At 44.8% G+C, this 15,754-nt stretch overlaps 3 protein-coding genes across 4 annotated transcripts; 2 read left to right on the top strand and 1 right to left on the bottom strand.

The window, feature by feature from the left end:
• Positions 1-2,774: 2,774 nt before the first annotated feature.
• On the bottom strand, positions 2,775-9,447 carry mkrn2 (makorin, ring finger protein, 2). 2 transcript variants are annotated; one of them, XM_054784527.1, is made up of 10 exons: positions 9,311-9,447; positions 8,271-8,399; positions 8,068-8,198; positions 7,823-7,999; positions 7,556-7,731; positions 7,214-7,279; positions 7,006-7,154; positions 6,827-6,937; positions 3,226-3,370; positions 2,775-3,152 (listed from the first exon to the last, which is right to left on the bottom strand). In XM_054784527.1, the coding sequence occupies exons 1-10, from the start codon at positions 9,334-9,336 to the stop codon at positions 2,985-2,987; spliced, it is 1,278 nt and encodes a 425-aa protein (XP_054640502.1). In that variant the 5' UTR covers positions 9,337-9,447; the 3' UTR covers positions 2,775-2,984. The 2 variants fall into 2 exon arrangements, with proteins under 2 accessions (XP_054640502.1, XP_054640503.1); XM_054784528.1 differs by having other exon boundaries at positions 7,823-7,972.
• A 370-nt stretch (positions 9,448-9,817) lies between these two features.
• Positions 9,818-11,521, top strand: mkrn2os.1 (MKRN2 opposite strand, tandem duplicate 1). Its single transcript, XM_054784972.1, has 4 exons — positions 9,818-10,042; positions 10,108-10,154; positions 10,217-10,385; positions 10,459-11,521. Exons 1-4 carry the CDS (start codon positions 9,831-9,833, stop codon positions 10,700-10,702), a joined length of 672 nt encoding a protein of 223 aa, XP_054640947.1. The 5' UTR covers positions 9,818-9,830; the 3' UTR covers positions 10,703-11,521.
• Positions 11,522-13,152: 1,631 nt separating this feature from the next.
• Positions 13,153-15,744, top strand: mkrn2os.2 (MKRN2 opposite strand, tandem duplicate 2). Its single transcript, XM_054784358.1, has 4 exons — positions 13,153-13,355; positions 15,121-15,170; positions 15,270-15,438; positions 15,522-15,744. Exons 1-4 carry the CDS (start codon positions 13,153-13,155, stop codon positions 15,742-15,744), a joined length of 645 nt encoding a protein of 214 aa, XP_054640333.1.
• Positions 15,745-15,754: the final 10 nt, after the last annotated feature.

The following is a 15,754-nucleotide window of genomic DNA, read 5'->3' as shown; positions in this document are numbered from 1 at the left end:
CATAATTAAATGTTGAAATAATTATGTCTTTACATTTAATTATTTAAAGATTTATTTATTTAATGACACACTAAATTAATTATTGAAGGATTTATTTATTTAATTTGGTCCTCCATAGATCCGGGGGTCAGGTAGTGGGGACAGCAACTTAAGACAGGAAGCCCACACTCCCCTCTCCCCTGGCCAGACCCCGAGACGTTCCCAGGCCAGCTGAGAGACATTGGGCCTCATTCACGAAACGTTCTTACGCACAAATGTGTTCGTAAAGCCTTCTTACGAAGATTTTTGCCATTCACGAAACGTGTTCTTAACTCGCAGTTCTTAGATCTAAGAACAAATTCTACGAACGCTCAGGAGGACTCTTACGCACAAGCAAAGCTTGCACTTTCAATGCGCAATTGCCCTCATGATGGATTTTGCAACCTTATCCCCAAAAATGTAGTGCAAATAAAATATCCCAACAATTATTTATCATCAAAACAACTAAAATATACTCCATGGATAAATATATATTAAAATCCCAATTCATCAAAAAAAAGTACCTGGCTGGACGTGCGCTGCGCAGAGAGAGAATGTTTTGGGACCATGTAGATTTATTTGCTGAAAGCGACGAATATTTGATGTCCCGCTTCAGGCTTCTCTGTTCTTGCAGGTGTGCACATCGCAATGAAACGTGGTGTGTCTATTGCGCACGTAGCACCCCCAGATAACGACATGCACCCCCAGCCACGTCTTGAGCCAGAGCACGGGGCTGCTGTATTAATTAGGCAGCGTCTAATCAAATGTAACCACAGAAAAAAATAAATAGTCACACACAAACTATGTATTTTTACTTTATTTTTCAATCATGATTGTGTAAATATTTTCTAGAGTTTCTGAAATGGTTTGGTTTCTGATTGATGGCCCACCTCCCGTTTTCTCCAGATCCCTCCGGTGCAGTCTAATCTTTTTTTTTTTTTTGTCTATTTTAAGTCAAAACACTTCTTTTTAACCTCTGCGGTGGCGCGTTTCTCCGTGGAAACGGCATTTATGTTTCCTGCAATGGTGCTCCATGCCGACTCTTTTTGGATGGCCTGATGACCGGTGGATACACGTGAAAATAAGGTGGTCTTGTGTTCGGTCACTCCTTGTAAAAGCACCTCTATTTCAGTAGAATTGAAGATTTTCTTTCGTTTGTTGTCCAGCTGCTCCTCAGTCTTGCACTTGCGCGTTGCCATCTCCGCCTCCAGCTGCCTGTTGCTCATGGCACATTTTTGACCTTATATAGGAAATAATAGGCGGTGACCTATGCAAATTAGGCCTCACATGCACGGGCATCGCAGTTGGCATTCATCAACCTAAGAACACCGGTGCGAACGATTATCCCTACTTAACTTCATTTGTCGTGAATGTGGCGCAGTTTCCAACCCACGCCTTCTTAAGTACAGTTCTTAAGAAGACTTTTAAGAAGATGTTCGTGAATGAGGCCCATTGTCTCTCAAATGTGTCCTGGGTCTTCCCCAAGGCCACCTACCAGTTGGACGTGCCCTGAACACTTCCCCAGGGAGGCGTCCGGACCAGATCCCCGAGCCACCTCATCTGACAGTGGTTCTACATGACAGTGCTTCTCACCTTATCTCTAAGGGAGAGCACAGCCACCCTACAGTGCAAGCTTATTTCAGCCGCTTGTACCCACGATCTTGTTCTTTTGGTCACTATCCAAAGCTCGGACCGATGCAGAGTCCGCATCACTGTAGACGCCACACCAGTCCACTTGGGGTAGGATCTCATTCCCAACCTGCAGATGGCACTCGACCCTTTTCCAGGCGAGAACCTCGGGCTTGGAAGTGCCGATTCCCATCCCAGCAGCTTCCCAATATGAATGTTTTCATAATCCGCCACAAAACAGCATGATTTATTAACTAATTTGAGTGAAGCCACAACATTCGAGCTGCAAAGTGGCGAGCGACAACTGAGTGGAAGCATGTGATTTGGTACACAGACGTCATTTGAAGACTACAATGCTGCTTACTATGCGATGTGTCAGAAAAGTTCCAGGACTGGTGTCACTAAAGTTACATTTTAAATCCAAACTACAAGTTTCTCCCTTGGAAGTAATCCGCCTTCATGGACACCTGCAAGGATTCTTCCAGATCCTCTGCAGCTTCATCGTCATCACCATATTGATGTCGTCCTCGTCTTCAAAACGGGTCCCCTCGACCCTCTCTTGCGTTTGGGAAAGAGGAAATCATATCACAGGGATCAAGGCAGCATGAGTAGGGAGGTTCTTCTCAGCCAGAAAGTGTGGGATGCTCAGAGTGTTGTGAGCAGACGTGCAGCAGGATGTCTTTGTAGACGTGCTTATTGATGGTCTGAGAAGAACTCACAACGAACCATGCCACTCACATCCAAGAATCAAGTCCTACAACTTTTCGAACACACCTGTATATCACAGCATATCATAGTATTAAATGTCGATATTCCTCCTGGTGGCTGTGAGCGGTACAGGGATGACTCATTTCTGGTTGATAACCTGTCTGTTGATCTTCTTGTTGGATATTTTGTTTTTATACTGAGGAAAGGAAGTCATAGATGGACCCTCCTCCTGTAGTGCTGAAGTGGACATGTGGGCCCGCCCCCTGGGACTCCTCCCTTTTACTTTCACTTTCATATCTGTGTGAGTCTGGAAAACCTCAGAAGCAGGGAGTAGTGTGCATGAAGTGGCTGCTATCTGTCCCCTGGTGGCCACCGGTGATCATTGCACTCACCTGACAAGTCATGTACAGCCTTTGGTTGTTGTACTCAGGAGCTTTTATTAGCTTGATGACATCAAGAATAAAACACAGCTCAGTCATGTGTAAGCTTGTAAAAGCAAGCACTGGAGCCTACTATAAATACATGAATTCATTTACAAGCTGGCAGGAAACGAGTGTTGCTGTCTGACTTCTACACAAAAAGAAAACTCACTTTCTAACGCCTCATGTTGTCTTTACACCATGCCGTCGCTACTGCTCAGTGTCAGGCGAAGCCTCCGGCCCATCGTGGCTGGGCGCCGACAGCTGCATGAAGAGTTCCCTCAGCTCTGTGATGTCATCATCCAGGGAGGGCAAAGGTCGGCCAGAGTGCTGCTCACGCTCTTCGATGAAATCCCACAAGCGAACGCTGTTCATGAACTGACGTGACGACACAGCACACGTCGTCAAGGCGGCAGCACTACGCCTGTCAATCCACATGGCGGCTACTCACCCGGATGTTACCCTCTGAGCTCAGCTGTTTCCGTGGCTTATCGGGTTCTGCTCGGGTTCCGTCTGGGTAGGCGTGGAGATACAAACACTTTCCTCCAAAGGGACACAAGCCGCGACCCTGGTCGAAGTACTTGCAGGCTTTCTTGCTGCACACACACAAACACACAGCCAATGCTGTGTCTCAAATGGAATACTTTGTTTGTACACTTGTTAAGTATACTGTACACTGTGCACGTAGTTCCTGAGTGTGTGAAATGTGTGTAGTGTTGTTGCACACTTACTGGAAATCACACAATCACAATATTTAGGGGTGTCCCGATCCAATATTGATGTCCAATATCAGCATAAAAAAACAACAGTATTTGTTTGTATGATATTGGGCTGCATCTAAAATCTCCAATATCAGCATTCTGATACAAGCAGTCCATTCCAGACACCGCTCTAGCACTTCTATCAAGCATGCAAACCACAAAGTAGCACGGAACAGGACTGACGTCGGCCATGTGGCAGCACCCCTCGCCAAAGTCCAAAAAAGACGCCACAGCCAAGTGCAAAACCTGCCATGACGAAGTCCCCATAGAACCGGGGAAGTTCAACATGACCAACCCCATGCATCTACAAAGAACAGCATGAGAATCCTCGCAAGACCACGGAGGCAAAGAATTCTCTGCCCCCACCCCCCAAAACCACCAAAGCTGTCTAAAACAGTGCAAAGTGTGAGAAAATGAGTTTTTCTCATGTCCAAGGGTGCCACCACAAATTGTGGGCACCGTAAAAAAAATTTAAAAACCACATTTTAATTTTTTTAAATAATTCCCTAATTTTTTTCTGACAGGGGCCCTTGGGATTAATTGTCTTTTCCCACCAATACAGCGCTCCTGCTCATACCTACTGTTGCTGAATATTGTTCTCTGCTTGAGTAAACTCACTCGATCAAGCCTTTTCTTACATTCCACACTACAAAAAGTCACTGCTGATATCGAACCGGACTGAAATTGGTATACCGATACTCAAGGCTGCAGTATCGGTGTCATCGGAAGTGAACAATTTGTATTGGGACACCTATGGCAATATTTACCTTCTTTTTCTTCTGTTCACTACTTTCCATCTTGCTCCTCCCATTCTGCTACATAGCCAAGATGGCAACTATTATGCATGGCAAGTGTCCAACAGTGTACTGCATTTTGCCATACTACTAAGTGTGAACACATGCACTCCAAGGACTCGTGTGCACCTCAGCACTCCAAGTACTACGTAAGTATGCAAGTGTGTGCATAACCTAAGTATGCACTACTGCACTCCAAAGACTCAGTGTAAGTACGCAAGTGGGCACTCATGCAGTCCAAATACTAAGTGTAAGTACGCAAGTGTGCACTCCTGCACTCCAAAGACTTAAGTGTAAGTACGAAAGTGTACACTCATGCACTCCACGCACTAAGGCTGCATTCTAATAGCAGTTTGAGTTTGAGTTGAGTTGGATCCTCGCCGCCATCGTAAGTGTGGTTCCATTTCTCCAGCTGAGGGAGCGAGTCAACAATGATCACTCGAGAGTTGTGTATTACCCACAATGCACTGCATTGGTGCAAGAAAAATACATCCATGGGGTGACAGTAATGAACATCAAACACTCTTTGTGTGGAAGAAGATCCCTAAAATGTGCAGGGTAATTATTCTATTTCTACTTTTGCAGTGACAACATGTCAGCGCAAACAACTGATCAACAAACAAAAACCCACAATGATGACTACAGTAAAAATATCATTCCATTCCATTCCACTTTTCCAAATAAACAATAACACTGATTGAAACAAATTGAAACGAACAACACTACTTTGGAAACTAACTAAAACTAAATGGAATAAATAAAAAAACATGTAATATACACATTTTGGCTTTTAAATAATAAAAAAACAATAATAGGAAGGTATTTGTTATTATTTGTAAGAAACAGTATAGGACGACGCCTACAACTGGTGGAAGCATTCAGATTGACTACGTTTACATGCGGTCAATATTCGGGTTAAGGTCAATATTCCAGTTTCTGAAACATTCGGAATAACCTGTTTACATGCACGACGTGAAAAAAAACAACCCAAAAAAAACCTGCACGGACAACGTCTCGATGCACGGAAAATGTCATAACCCGTCATTTCTGTTTCTTCTTCCTGTTTCCAAAAACAACAACAACAACAACACCACCACCGGCACGGGGGATAATGAACGCCTGTTTGCGTTTTGGTGCTGGTACTGACCCACCATCAGTACTTGACACTATTCTGTCTCACTTTCTTCATTAATGGAAGGCGAGAACGTGAAGAAATAGGAAATGGAGCTGGAGCTGTGCCATCCAAATCCATGCTATAAATCCCGGGCACTTTTGAAGATGCGTTCGTACAAACCCTGCTTCGCGTAACTGCTTGCTCACCTTCTGATAGATTTGGCTAGTGCGGTACTTTCTACCGTCAATAAAAGACATAATGTTCCTGTCTTTCAGCACACTAACGACGTGGCTTGTTTCCCCCTCGCTCCAAAAATGTGGGGTTTTGCGTGTTGTCGTGTTTACAAGTAGTTCCTGCCAAAGACACAAAATTCCTTTTGAACAGAACATGTGCAGAACACAAATTAATGTTCCTTTTGATCGGGATATCTCGATAGGCGTGTACATGACCCGATTTCCGGGTTATTGCTAATATTCCGGTTATGATAGGGTTATTTGACTGCATGTAAACGTAGCCAATACTTTGGCTGAAAGTCAACAAGGGAAAGTGCAATCCATTTGTCACTTCCACTCCTCCCACATCCACTTTCCCTTGGCTCTGCAAGTCGTCTCCGCTTAACATCGGCAGTGTCTTGGGCAGGGGTGTCAAACTCATGCCATGGAGGGCCGAGACACTGCAGGATTTCTTTCCAGCCAGTCACTAAAGCAGGTGATTTTAATGATCAACACCTTCAGTGTGAGGGAAGGAGCTCATCAATTAAATCACCTGCTGAAGAAACTGGTTGGAGAGAAAACCTGCAGCGTCTCGGCCCTCCAGGGCACGAGTATGACACATGTGGCCTAGGGGAAGTCAACGAGGGCAACTCAAACTCCTAGTGTAATGTGTGCTCCATCCATCCATCTTCTATGCCGCTTATCCCCACTAGGGTCGCGGGTATGCTGGAGCCTATCCAAGCTGACTTCGGGCGAGAAGCGGGGTACAGCCTGGACTGGTCGCCAGCCAATGGCAGGGCACATATACAACCATTCACACTCACATTCATACCTATGGACAATTTAGAGTCACCAATTAACCTAACATGCATGTTTTTGCAATGTGGGAGGAAACCGGAGTACCCGGAGAAAACCCACGCACGCTCTGGGAGAACATGCAAACTCCACACAGAGATGCCCAACGGAGATTCGAACTTCCTGATCTCCTGACTGTGTGGCCAACATGCTAACAACTTGGCCACCGTGCGGCCCTGTAATACGCGCTCATGCACTCCAAATACTTTGTGTAAGTACGCACGTGTGCACTTATGCACTCCAAAGACTAAGTCTAAGTACGCAAGTGTGCACTGCCTGTGCAATAGTCCAGAGGGCGCTGAGGCGGGTCACTCACCTCACTCCAGACTTGAAGAGCTCTATCAGGTGGTCCTTGTCGTCCTGGTCCTCCACCCAGTAAACGGACGGGATGACGAACTCGGAGATGACGCGGCACTCTGGACACGACCTGAGACGAGAGCGGACGTCAACGTGGGTCTAAACGTAGGCGGACGGCGGCGCTGAAGACGAGCCTACTTGATGATCTTGTTGCTGAAGTTGCGAGTGCAGCGCCACTGCCGGATGCAGGCCAGACAGAAGATGTGACAGCAGGAGGACAGAATCCCAAACCTGCGCTCTGACGGGTTCACCTTCTGCACCACCACCTCCATGCAGATGGAACACACCTGAAGCAACAACACGTAGTTAGCAAGCAATAACAACATCATCATCATCATCACCCCACCTTGTCTTGGCTGAGCTGGGCAGCAAACGCCTTCTCCATGTCGCTCTCAAAGGCCAGCAGGCACATCTGTCGACCACATGGCAGTCTATCTTATAGGATGTCAGTGAAAGCATCATTGTCACAGCTGAGCTGATAGTTGATGTGCCGTCATAAATGAAATGGCCTTGTATTACTGTAAGTACTGCATCATCGGGGAAAACACAGTTTGTGTCTTCTTAGTTGGATTGTACACGGATGTCTGCATATGTGTCTTCCTCATCCTTGTCGGTCGTCCTGAGTGTTTTTGACCACGACTGACTCAAAAGCAATGCAGACATACGGATGCATGATCACGTGACGCACCTTTTCGTGAGCTCTCCTCTGCTCAGGGTCGTGGGGGTGCAGCACCTGTAGTCTGCACACCTCACACTGGTCGCCATGAAGATAAGGGCAGTTGTCCTCATAGTAACAGCGACCGGCAGCGGCGTAAGGACACAGCTGGGACAAGTCCTGGAAGGCGCCGCCCATCTGGGGAGGAGCTACAGCAAAAGAGACCACTCAATAATTCAACTGGGGCGACAAGGCGAGTGTAAAAAGTCCAGCAATCGCACCCAGTGTTCTGTGTCCCACCTTGGTCTGGCGCCGAAGCTTCCAAGCCCGTCCTGATGGCTTCGACGTATGACTGGGGAGCTGCGGCTGTGACCTCTGAACCCAGGCCGCCTGCTTGACCCCCAAACATGCTGTCAAGCTGCCCCACCGACAGACTCTTGTCCACCAAGTCTGTTTGTAGACAGGAAGTCAAGTCGGCTGAAGACAAAGTGACACGTTACGATGTTTATTGTGTGGTCTTTGTTAGTAGAAACTTAAAGACTCACCTCTGTCTCTCAGCACCATCGTCTTCCTGGGTTCAGATCGAACTGAAGCTCCGCCCCCAGAGCCTCCTCCACCTGCCTTGTTGTCTGAAGCCCCGCCACCACCTCTGTACGCCGGTTTTATGTGGTCATACCTGCAAACACACACATGAACCCTTTCTGAAAGGTACACCTCACCTGTCAGCACACCTTGGTGGACGAGTTACCTGCACCGTTCCCCATAGGCACACACTCCTCTCTGGTAGAACTTGCAGATGGTGGAGGGTTTGCTGCTGGACGGGTCATGGGAGAACATACAGCGGCTGCCCTCCCTGCACACGCCATGTAGGAAGTACCTGCAACACACCACACACCTCAACACCATCCTTCCTTTTTCCTGTGCTTGTCTTGTTCGGGGTTCAAAGGGGAGCTGGCGCCTACCCAAACAACTGCGTTCACACTGTAATCTGGTCCGGACTCGAACAAAATAAACACTCGGTGTGGTCTGTTTTGCTCAGTTACACATATCCATAAAGTCACACCGTGACTGGATAACGTCCAGGCAGTCTCGGGCCCTCTGCTTGGTCCTGGACTGCGTTCACACTTGACCAAACGAACCGTACCAGCAAAGCAAACGGAGTAGCTTCCGTTTTAATTGGACCAAAAATGACATGTGCGAACACAACCTCTGGTGGGACGTGAACCTTGAGCAGGCTGCATGGAAGTCAGCGTCAGTGGCAGCCCTGTTAATTAATTAATTGATAATTACGTGGTGACTAAAACGTAACAAAAACATTAGATCACCTTTCATGTCGGTTTATGTGCACCGTGTGCGCTAAACAGAGGCCAACACATGAGCAAGCATCCATGTAACGCAATAATAATGTAAACATAACATCCAGGAGACAACTAATAAACGCGACAGCGATGTGTGGGTATAACTGCACTAGTGTTCATCTTCACAGAAGGGCCAAAGTCTTCTGAAGTCCTGACGCTGCCACAAAAACAAACATCATGAGCAGGAAAGTCGCGAAATTTCCAGACATGAAAACTAGCTATCAAATATACAGAAGTATTAATAAAGTTAGCCTTTGTCAATGTCTGCGTCTGCACCAGAATAACAGCTCGGCTAATGTGAGGACGCGGACTGGCAGCAAACAGGCTGCTGTGTATGCTAGCGACAAGGGTCACAAAGGAAACAAGCTCAAAACGTCAGCATGAGGCTAACATTCCCGGCTAATATCAACACACACACAGACTGACTCACCTGCAGGTCACCTGTTTGGTGCTCATCTTCCCAGCGGAGCAACAAAATATTGTTAGCTTCCGAGTTGTGACCGACTGACAGCGGCGTCCCACACAAACAAGTCCGGGAAGCAACGTCTGTCTCGTCAGAAATTGTTCTGACCATCTGACGAACGTCTTTAAGTTCACAAGCAGCAAAAACTTCACAGCCTAGCTGTAAATTGATAAAAGTATGCACAAAATCGGCGTATGTCTACTTGAATTATTTCCATTTTCTTTATAAAATATTTAAAAGACGACGTAAAGTGGGAACACACACACATATATATGCCATATATATGCCATATATATATATACAGTATATACAGTATATACAGTATATACAGTATATACGTATGTGTGTTTGTTTTAACAGATGTTCCATGGAGCGTTTGTTGAAATGCATTTAGCCAGTGGTGTATTTTTGGCATTTACAAAGCGTTGATCCCGCCTTCACCTAGCGACAGCTCCATTTCCGGTCCACCTGTCAGTTCAGAGTCCTCATGGAGCTCGGGGATCTGCTGCGGTTCACTCATTGCGGGAACACCGTGTTCACATCGGCAGATGAGGCGGGCTTGCGGTGCCCTGTGTGCGGGCAAGCGGTACGGTTCGCCTTGTCCGAGGCTCCGGTCCGGATCCAGTGCCCAATTCGAGACGGGCATCGCGCAAGCTGCTGCTTCCTTGTGACGTCACAGAGCGGTGCAATCGGCCTCAGGTAAATTCCTGACACACCGGACTGTCTCCCTGGATGTATGTTTTCTTTTCATTTTGTGTCTGCAGTGAAGAGAAGGAATCAGAGCTTCATGTTGGTATTTGCAACTCTGAAGGTAACATCTCACTTGGTGCTCAGAAGCCTAGCTCCGTGTCCTCAGTGGCCTTCTTGTTGCAGGCCTGGTGTTCAGTTATACAGAGTTGGGAGTTCAATGTCAGCAGCAGGGCTGGGAACAGAGCATCATCATCCCTCTGGTCGCCCCCAGCAACTGCATCCCAGACTTTAAAAGACGGTGGGACGCACAACTTGAGGTGTTTGCTGCACTGGACACCTGGACGCCAGACAGGTTCCAGCTCCGACTCAAACTGTCTCACCTGTGCGGCTCTTTGTGGTCACATGACTGCACTCTCTGTCTTCAGGTTTCAGGAGGAGAGGGAGTTTGGATCGTGTTGTTATGGTTTTGCGCTGGGCTTCATTAACCAAGTGATGATGTCACAGGGCAAGCAACCAATCAGCAGAGAGTGTTTCACCTCTGAATACGTGCTCCCCAGGATTGAGAGCGCCACCCGATACCTGTCAGTGTTCCAGCACGTCTGTCGCCATGGATACCATTGCACTGGACAACGTTCTGACTGGAACTCTCATGTCTCCTGGGGTCCTTGAACTCACCGCCAGCTTGGCCCACACCAGAAGGTCTGTCGTCATGGTGATGTGCAAAGTTGCCGCTTAAGGATGACAAATGAATTCACAAGCTATTCTCAAAATAAGACATGAATTAATATACTGTATTGTTAATGCAAAACCTCTCTCACTTATTATCTTTGTTGATTTTATAAGTTAGCCCTTTATTAGATCCACAGGGAACGTAAATAAATAACAACGTTAAATGGAGAACTGGAGGTAGCCAAAAATATCAAGCAACTGGACAAATAATGAAGTTACTGTAACATCGTCTTGGCTACAAGGGAAATAAAAGGCACAAACACTGCAATTATAACATGGATTATGCCAAATTCAACAAATTAAAGCAATACATTTCATTTCATTGACTGCCGTATTTCCATATTTATCCTTCATTCTTAATCTCTTTGCTTTACTTATCTTTATTTTAATCCAGGGGGGTCCTAACATTTTTCCAGCGAGGGCCACGTAGTGAAAAATGAAAGGATGCAAGGGTCACTTTCATATTTTGCATAGCAACACATGTAGATATTGTCATGTTCCGCAGGACAGGACCGAGCACTTCCTGTCCTGCACTCTTACTTTGGTGTGCTGCACTTCCTGCTGCGGGAAAGCTGCAGCCGCTTCACCTCCGTGGTTTGCTGCGCTGCTGGCAGCTATAACAATCAGTAGGGTTTAAAAGCCCAGCGCCGCCTCAAGTACGGCGCTGGTTCATTGTCTTGTCGCCTGTTGCCTTTGTTATCCTGGCGCATGCTGTCACCGGAACTTCCTGCCTGTTGCTACGTTCCAGAACTACGTTAAAAACTGTGTTTTCACAGAGCCTTTTCCCTCTGTCGCTTTTTTGTTATTAAAAGAATTTTATTTGCACTTTTTGCCTCTGTCTCTGCATACCGGGGGTCAAGCATCCGACAGCTCCTCAGATTCCTGACAGATATGCTAAGAAGTTATATATATTTCAAGAAAGTCATGAGATAAAAAGTCTAAATGAGATAAAAAGTCAGAATTATGCGATAAGAAAGTCGAAATTATGAGATAAAAGCCATCATTCTGAGATAAAAAGTCGAAATGACGAGATAAAAAGTCATAATTATGAAATAGGAAATTCAAAATTATGAGATAAAAGGTCGAAATTCATTCGTTTTCTATGCCTCTTAATCCTCATTAGGGTCGCGGGGGTATGCTGGAGCCTATCCCAGCTGACTTTGGGCGGGCGGCGGGGTACACTCTGGGCAGGAATAGTCGAAAGTACGAGATAAAAAGTCCTAACTATGAGATAGGAAAGTCATGATTATGAGATGAAAAGTGGAAATTATGAGATCCAACTTGTAATTTTTACTTTTATCTCATAATTATGATTTTTTTAAGTCATATTTTTAAGCTTTTTCTCAGGACTTTCTTACCCCATAATTCTGACTTTTTATAATTATAATTATGACTTTCTTATCTGTTAATTATGACTGTTAATCTTAGAAATCTTATATATCTTATAGACTGTTACACCTACGGTGTAAGAAGGAGAGGTTCCGCAGGTCCTTCATACGGACCACTGTCAGGCTCTACAACACCTGCACCACCTGAACCATGTTGTAGTCAATATGTATTCTTTACTGGTGGCTGTTTATCATAGCGGATATCACTACTACGCGTATCTTGCTTGCTGCTGTAACAAGTGAATTTCCCCGCTGTGGGATAAATAAAGTACAAATACAAATAATTTTGACTTTTTATCTCCATTATGACTTGATATTTTTTTCCTTTCAGTGACGGAAATGGGCTTCGATAGTTTATGAAGGAAAACTTTACAAATACTGTACAAAATATAACATTTTGGCATATTTCATGGCAACAGGGCACTGTTTCCTGAAATCTCAATTATAACATTGACATAAAAAATGCTCTAATTTATTTACTTATTATAAGTTTTTTGATAAATGCCTGACTTGCACTTTGTATGAGTAAATAAATGAGTCTTAAGTCAAATGTCTTGACAAAGTGCACATGAAGTGCCTGACGCACACGGTAAACCTTGCAATCCAACCTGATTGTGGCTGTTTTTTCATACAGCAGCAACCATCTTGATGTCCAAGCAGAATTAATTCTTTGATCAAACTGGCTTAAGATTTGTCAGACCAAAACACGATCGCTGCATATGTCTTTGATCAAAACGCAATCTATGTGAGATGTCTTTAAATACGCAAGTACAACATCAACATAAATGATGAGTGGTAGCAGCTACAACTGTCATCGTACACTCTGATGGCTTCCCTCGCTGGCAGGCAAGAAATAGGAATAAAGGTGAGTGAAATGTGAGCAGTAGATGCATTTGAACCCGTTCAGACGAGCATCTAATGGGCCGTGCAACCCGATAGGCAGGAGGAGCCTGACGTCACGTGCCGCCAGCTGTAAGCCGTGAAGAAGTGAAGGGGGCTGCCATGGAGCGCAGCGTTATCCGGCTGAGCCACTGCCACAAGGACATCTTCTGCTTCTCGCTCCCGGAGGAATGTCCCAGCTGTGGGGAGCGACTGCAGGGGAGCAGGCTGCTGGAGGCCCCGGTCAGCCTGCCCTCCCCGCTGGCTGACGGACACAAGAGCTCCTGCTGCCTCCTCGTCACACCTGCTGACAGCAACACGCACCGGTAGGCTGATATGCTTCCCTTCCAGCAGCCCTGCTAACAGCTAGCAAACAAAGAGCAACATGTCAAGCAGCAGTATCAACGAGAGGCGTTGAGAAGAAGAAGAATTTTGACAGGAAGTTAGGTGAGGCAAGCAGTAAGACTCCGGCATATGCGTCTTTACTTTTCCAACTAATACCGCTTCACTTCTTTTTACACTTTGAAGACGTGTGAGGGACACGTTCAATCAGGGGTGTCCACATGTTTTTCCAGCGAGGGCCACATGGTGAAAAATGAAAAGATGCAACTTTGACACTTTGATATTTTGTAAAGCAACACATGTAGATAAGCTCAGAATTTGTATTTTATTTTTTTTAAAAACTGCATGTCATCTTTGTCATATACAGTCACGGAAAAAATGATTAGACCACCCTTGTTTCTTCAGTTTATTAATCCATTTTAATGCCTGATTCAACTAAAGGTACATTTGTCTGGACAAATAAAATGATGGTAGCAAATTTAGTTTAATTTAAGAGCTGGTATCTAGCAACTTGCATGGTTTTCTTGATAATAACCAAAATCACTTAAATTCTTACATGAATAGCTATAGCATTGTACTGTACTGTAACTCTTATAAACTATTTTTTTGCCATTGTTATATATGTCCAAACAAAGGTACCTTTAGTTGTACCAGGCATTACAATGAACATGAAAATGAAGAAACAAGGGTGGTCTACTCATTTTTTCCATGACTCTACAGTATTAGTGAAAAAGCCTATTATTACTATCACCTTCCCTCTTTGCTCTTTTTTCCCCATTTTTGCTGTTTTTTTTATTTCTTTCCCAAATACTGTATTTCTACTTACTTCTTGAATATTTGTCAATTATCTTCTCGTAATATTATTTTATTCCCATAATATTTTTACTTTATTCCCATTATATTATAAATTTTTCCCCAACCTAATTTTCCAAAAATGTCAACTTTATTTTATTTTTTTCATTAATATTTCAACTCTTTGCTACTAATATTAAATTTTATTTTTTTTGTTTTATTCTTGTAACATTATAACTTTTTCCGCAACCTAATTTTCCACATTCCAATTCTTATTTTTAGTTAAGGTATTTCTTTTTCTTTGAACTAAAAATGTATTTTTTAAAAGTTGTATTATGATGAGAAACAAACAAAACAAATTTTAAGTTTCAATTTTAGGACATTTAGGTTGGCTAAAAGTCATACTATTCCAATAATATGAGTCAAAATATTATGTGTATATTAAGAGAAAAATTGTACAAGTGGTAAGTTCAAATATTTGTCAAAAAAATTCATTAAAAAAATGTAGAAACAAGCAAAACAGGGTAAGGAGAAAAAGTTTATTGATACCAATAATACGTGATAACACAAACATAAAGAACGTCTCAGCATATCTGCAAAGTGGCCCTCGCATCCTTTGACTTTTCAGTATGGGGCCCTCGGTGGAAAACGTTCGGACACCCCAGTATTAATGTTTAATGAATTGAGGTATTTGCTCTATATCAGGGTTGTCAAAGTGTTAGGTGGCCCTGGGAGGCCCAAGACGCAGCAGCTTGAGAAAAATAAAGAAATGTTTTTGGGGGGTTTTGAAACCTGCTAAGCTAACCTCAGTGATGTTGAAGGCAAGATGAATTGATTTTTATTTGCTACGGTGAAGTTTTTCAGTAAGATGTTCTGTTGGGGGGAGGCGCTGGATGTGCCACGCTTTGAAAAGCCCGGCTGGAAACGATCACACTACACCACTGCTTCTTTCCTCAGAGACTTTGAAGGGACATCCGACCTGCACACGGGCATCTCCAGCACTTCAGGTCAATTGCTGGCTTCAAAGATGAGAATGATACGAATAGAACATCACACTTGACTTTATGTGTGTGTGTGTGTGTGTGTGTGTGTGTGCGTGTGTGTAGGAGTTGTGTACAACTACACTGAGAGAGGAGTGAGCAGAGACATGAGTGGCTGGCAGTGCTGCATCAGCGTCCCTCTGGTCAGGCCTGACAGATTCCACCTGCTCGCTCAGTGGGATCAGTATCTGGACCGCTTCTCAGACGGACCCATGTGGGACCCCACGTGGCACAGGTAAACCCACACCACACACACACACACACACTCACGTTCTGCTCTCTCTTTATTCATGTCTTCTTTCACTTGGTGTGTGTCAGCTTCGACGAGGACAACCACAACTGCTTCAGTTTCTGTCTCCAGTTCATCAACAGTGTGCTGGCGGTGGAGGGACGAGCTCCTCTGACCAGAGACACTTTCACACGCAGCTTCATCCTTCCGAGGATGATGAGAGTCTCCAAGTACATGACGCTGTGCCGACACATCGAGAGAGAAGACGTCTATGTGGTGGACAGACAGGCTGAGGGCCGAGACGAAGCTTGACGAGGACAAA

The sequence above is a fragment of the Dunckerocampus dactyliophorus genome, chromosome 8 (assembly GCF_027744805.1).
Source record: "Dunckerocampus dactyliophorus isolate RoL2022-P2 chromosome 8, RoL_Ddac_1.1, whole genome shotgun sequence".
Lineage (NCBI taxonomy): Eukaryota > Metazoa > Chordata > Actinopteri > Syngnathiformes > Syngnathidae > Dunckerocampus > Dunckerocampus dactyliophorus.
The sequence above is the reverse complement of the archived record's forward strand: the minus strand, read 5'-3'. Positions and strand labels throughout refer to the sequence as shown.

Excerpts from the sequence above, each read along its gene's own strand:
- mkrn2 (XM_054784527.1), bottom strand. The coding sequence starts at position 9,336 with ATGAGCACCAAACAGGTGACCTGCAG. Across the intron at positions 6,938-7,005 it reads TTCAGCAACAAGATCATCAA|GTCGTGTCCAGAGTGCCGCG; the intron begins GTAGGCTCGTCT and ends CTCTCGTCTCAG. Across the intron at positions 3,153-3,225 it reads GCTCAGAGGGTAACATCCGG|TTCATGAACAGCGTTCGCTT; the intron begins GTGAGTAGCCGC and ends TCGTCACGTCAG.
- mkrn2os.1 (XM_054784972.1), top strand. The coding sequence starts at position 9,831 with ATGGAGCTCGGGGATCTGCTGCGGTTCACTCATTGCGGGAACACCGTG. Across the intron at positions 10,043-10,107 it reads AGCGGTGCAATCGGCCTCAG|TGAAGAGAAGGAATCAGAGC; the intron begins GTAAATTCCTGA and ends TTGTGTCTGCAG. Across the intron at positions 10,386-10,458 it reads GACACCTGGACGCCAGACAG|GTTTCAGGAGGAGAGGGAGT; the intron begins GTTCCAGCTCCG and ends CTCTGTCTTCAG.
- mkrn2os.2 (XM_054784358.1), top strand. The coding sequence starts at position 13,153 with ATGGAGCGCAGCGTTATCCGGCTGAGCCACTGCCACAAGGACATCTTC. Across the intron at positions 15,171-15,269 it reads GGGCATCTCCAGCACTTCAG|GAGTTGTGTACAACTACACT; the intron begins GTCAATTGCTGG and ends GCGTGTGTGTAG. Across the intron at positions 15,439-15,521 it reads TGGGACCCCACGTGGCACAG|CTTCGACGAGGACAACCACA; the intron begins GTAAACCCACAC and ends GGTGTGTGTCAG.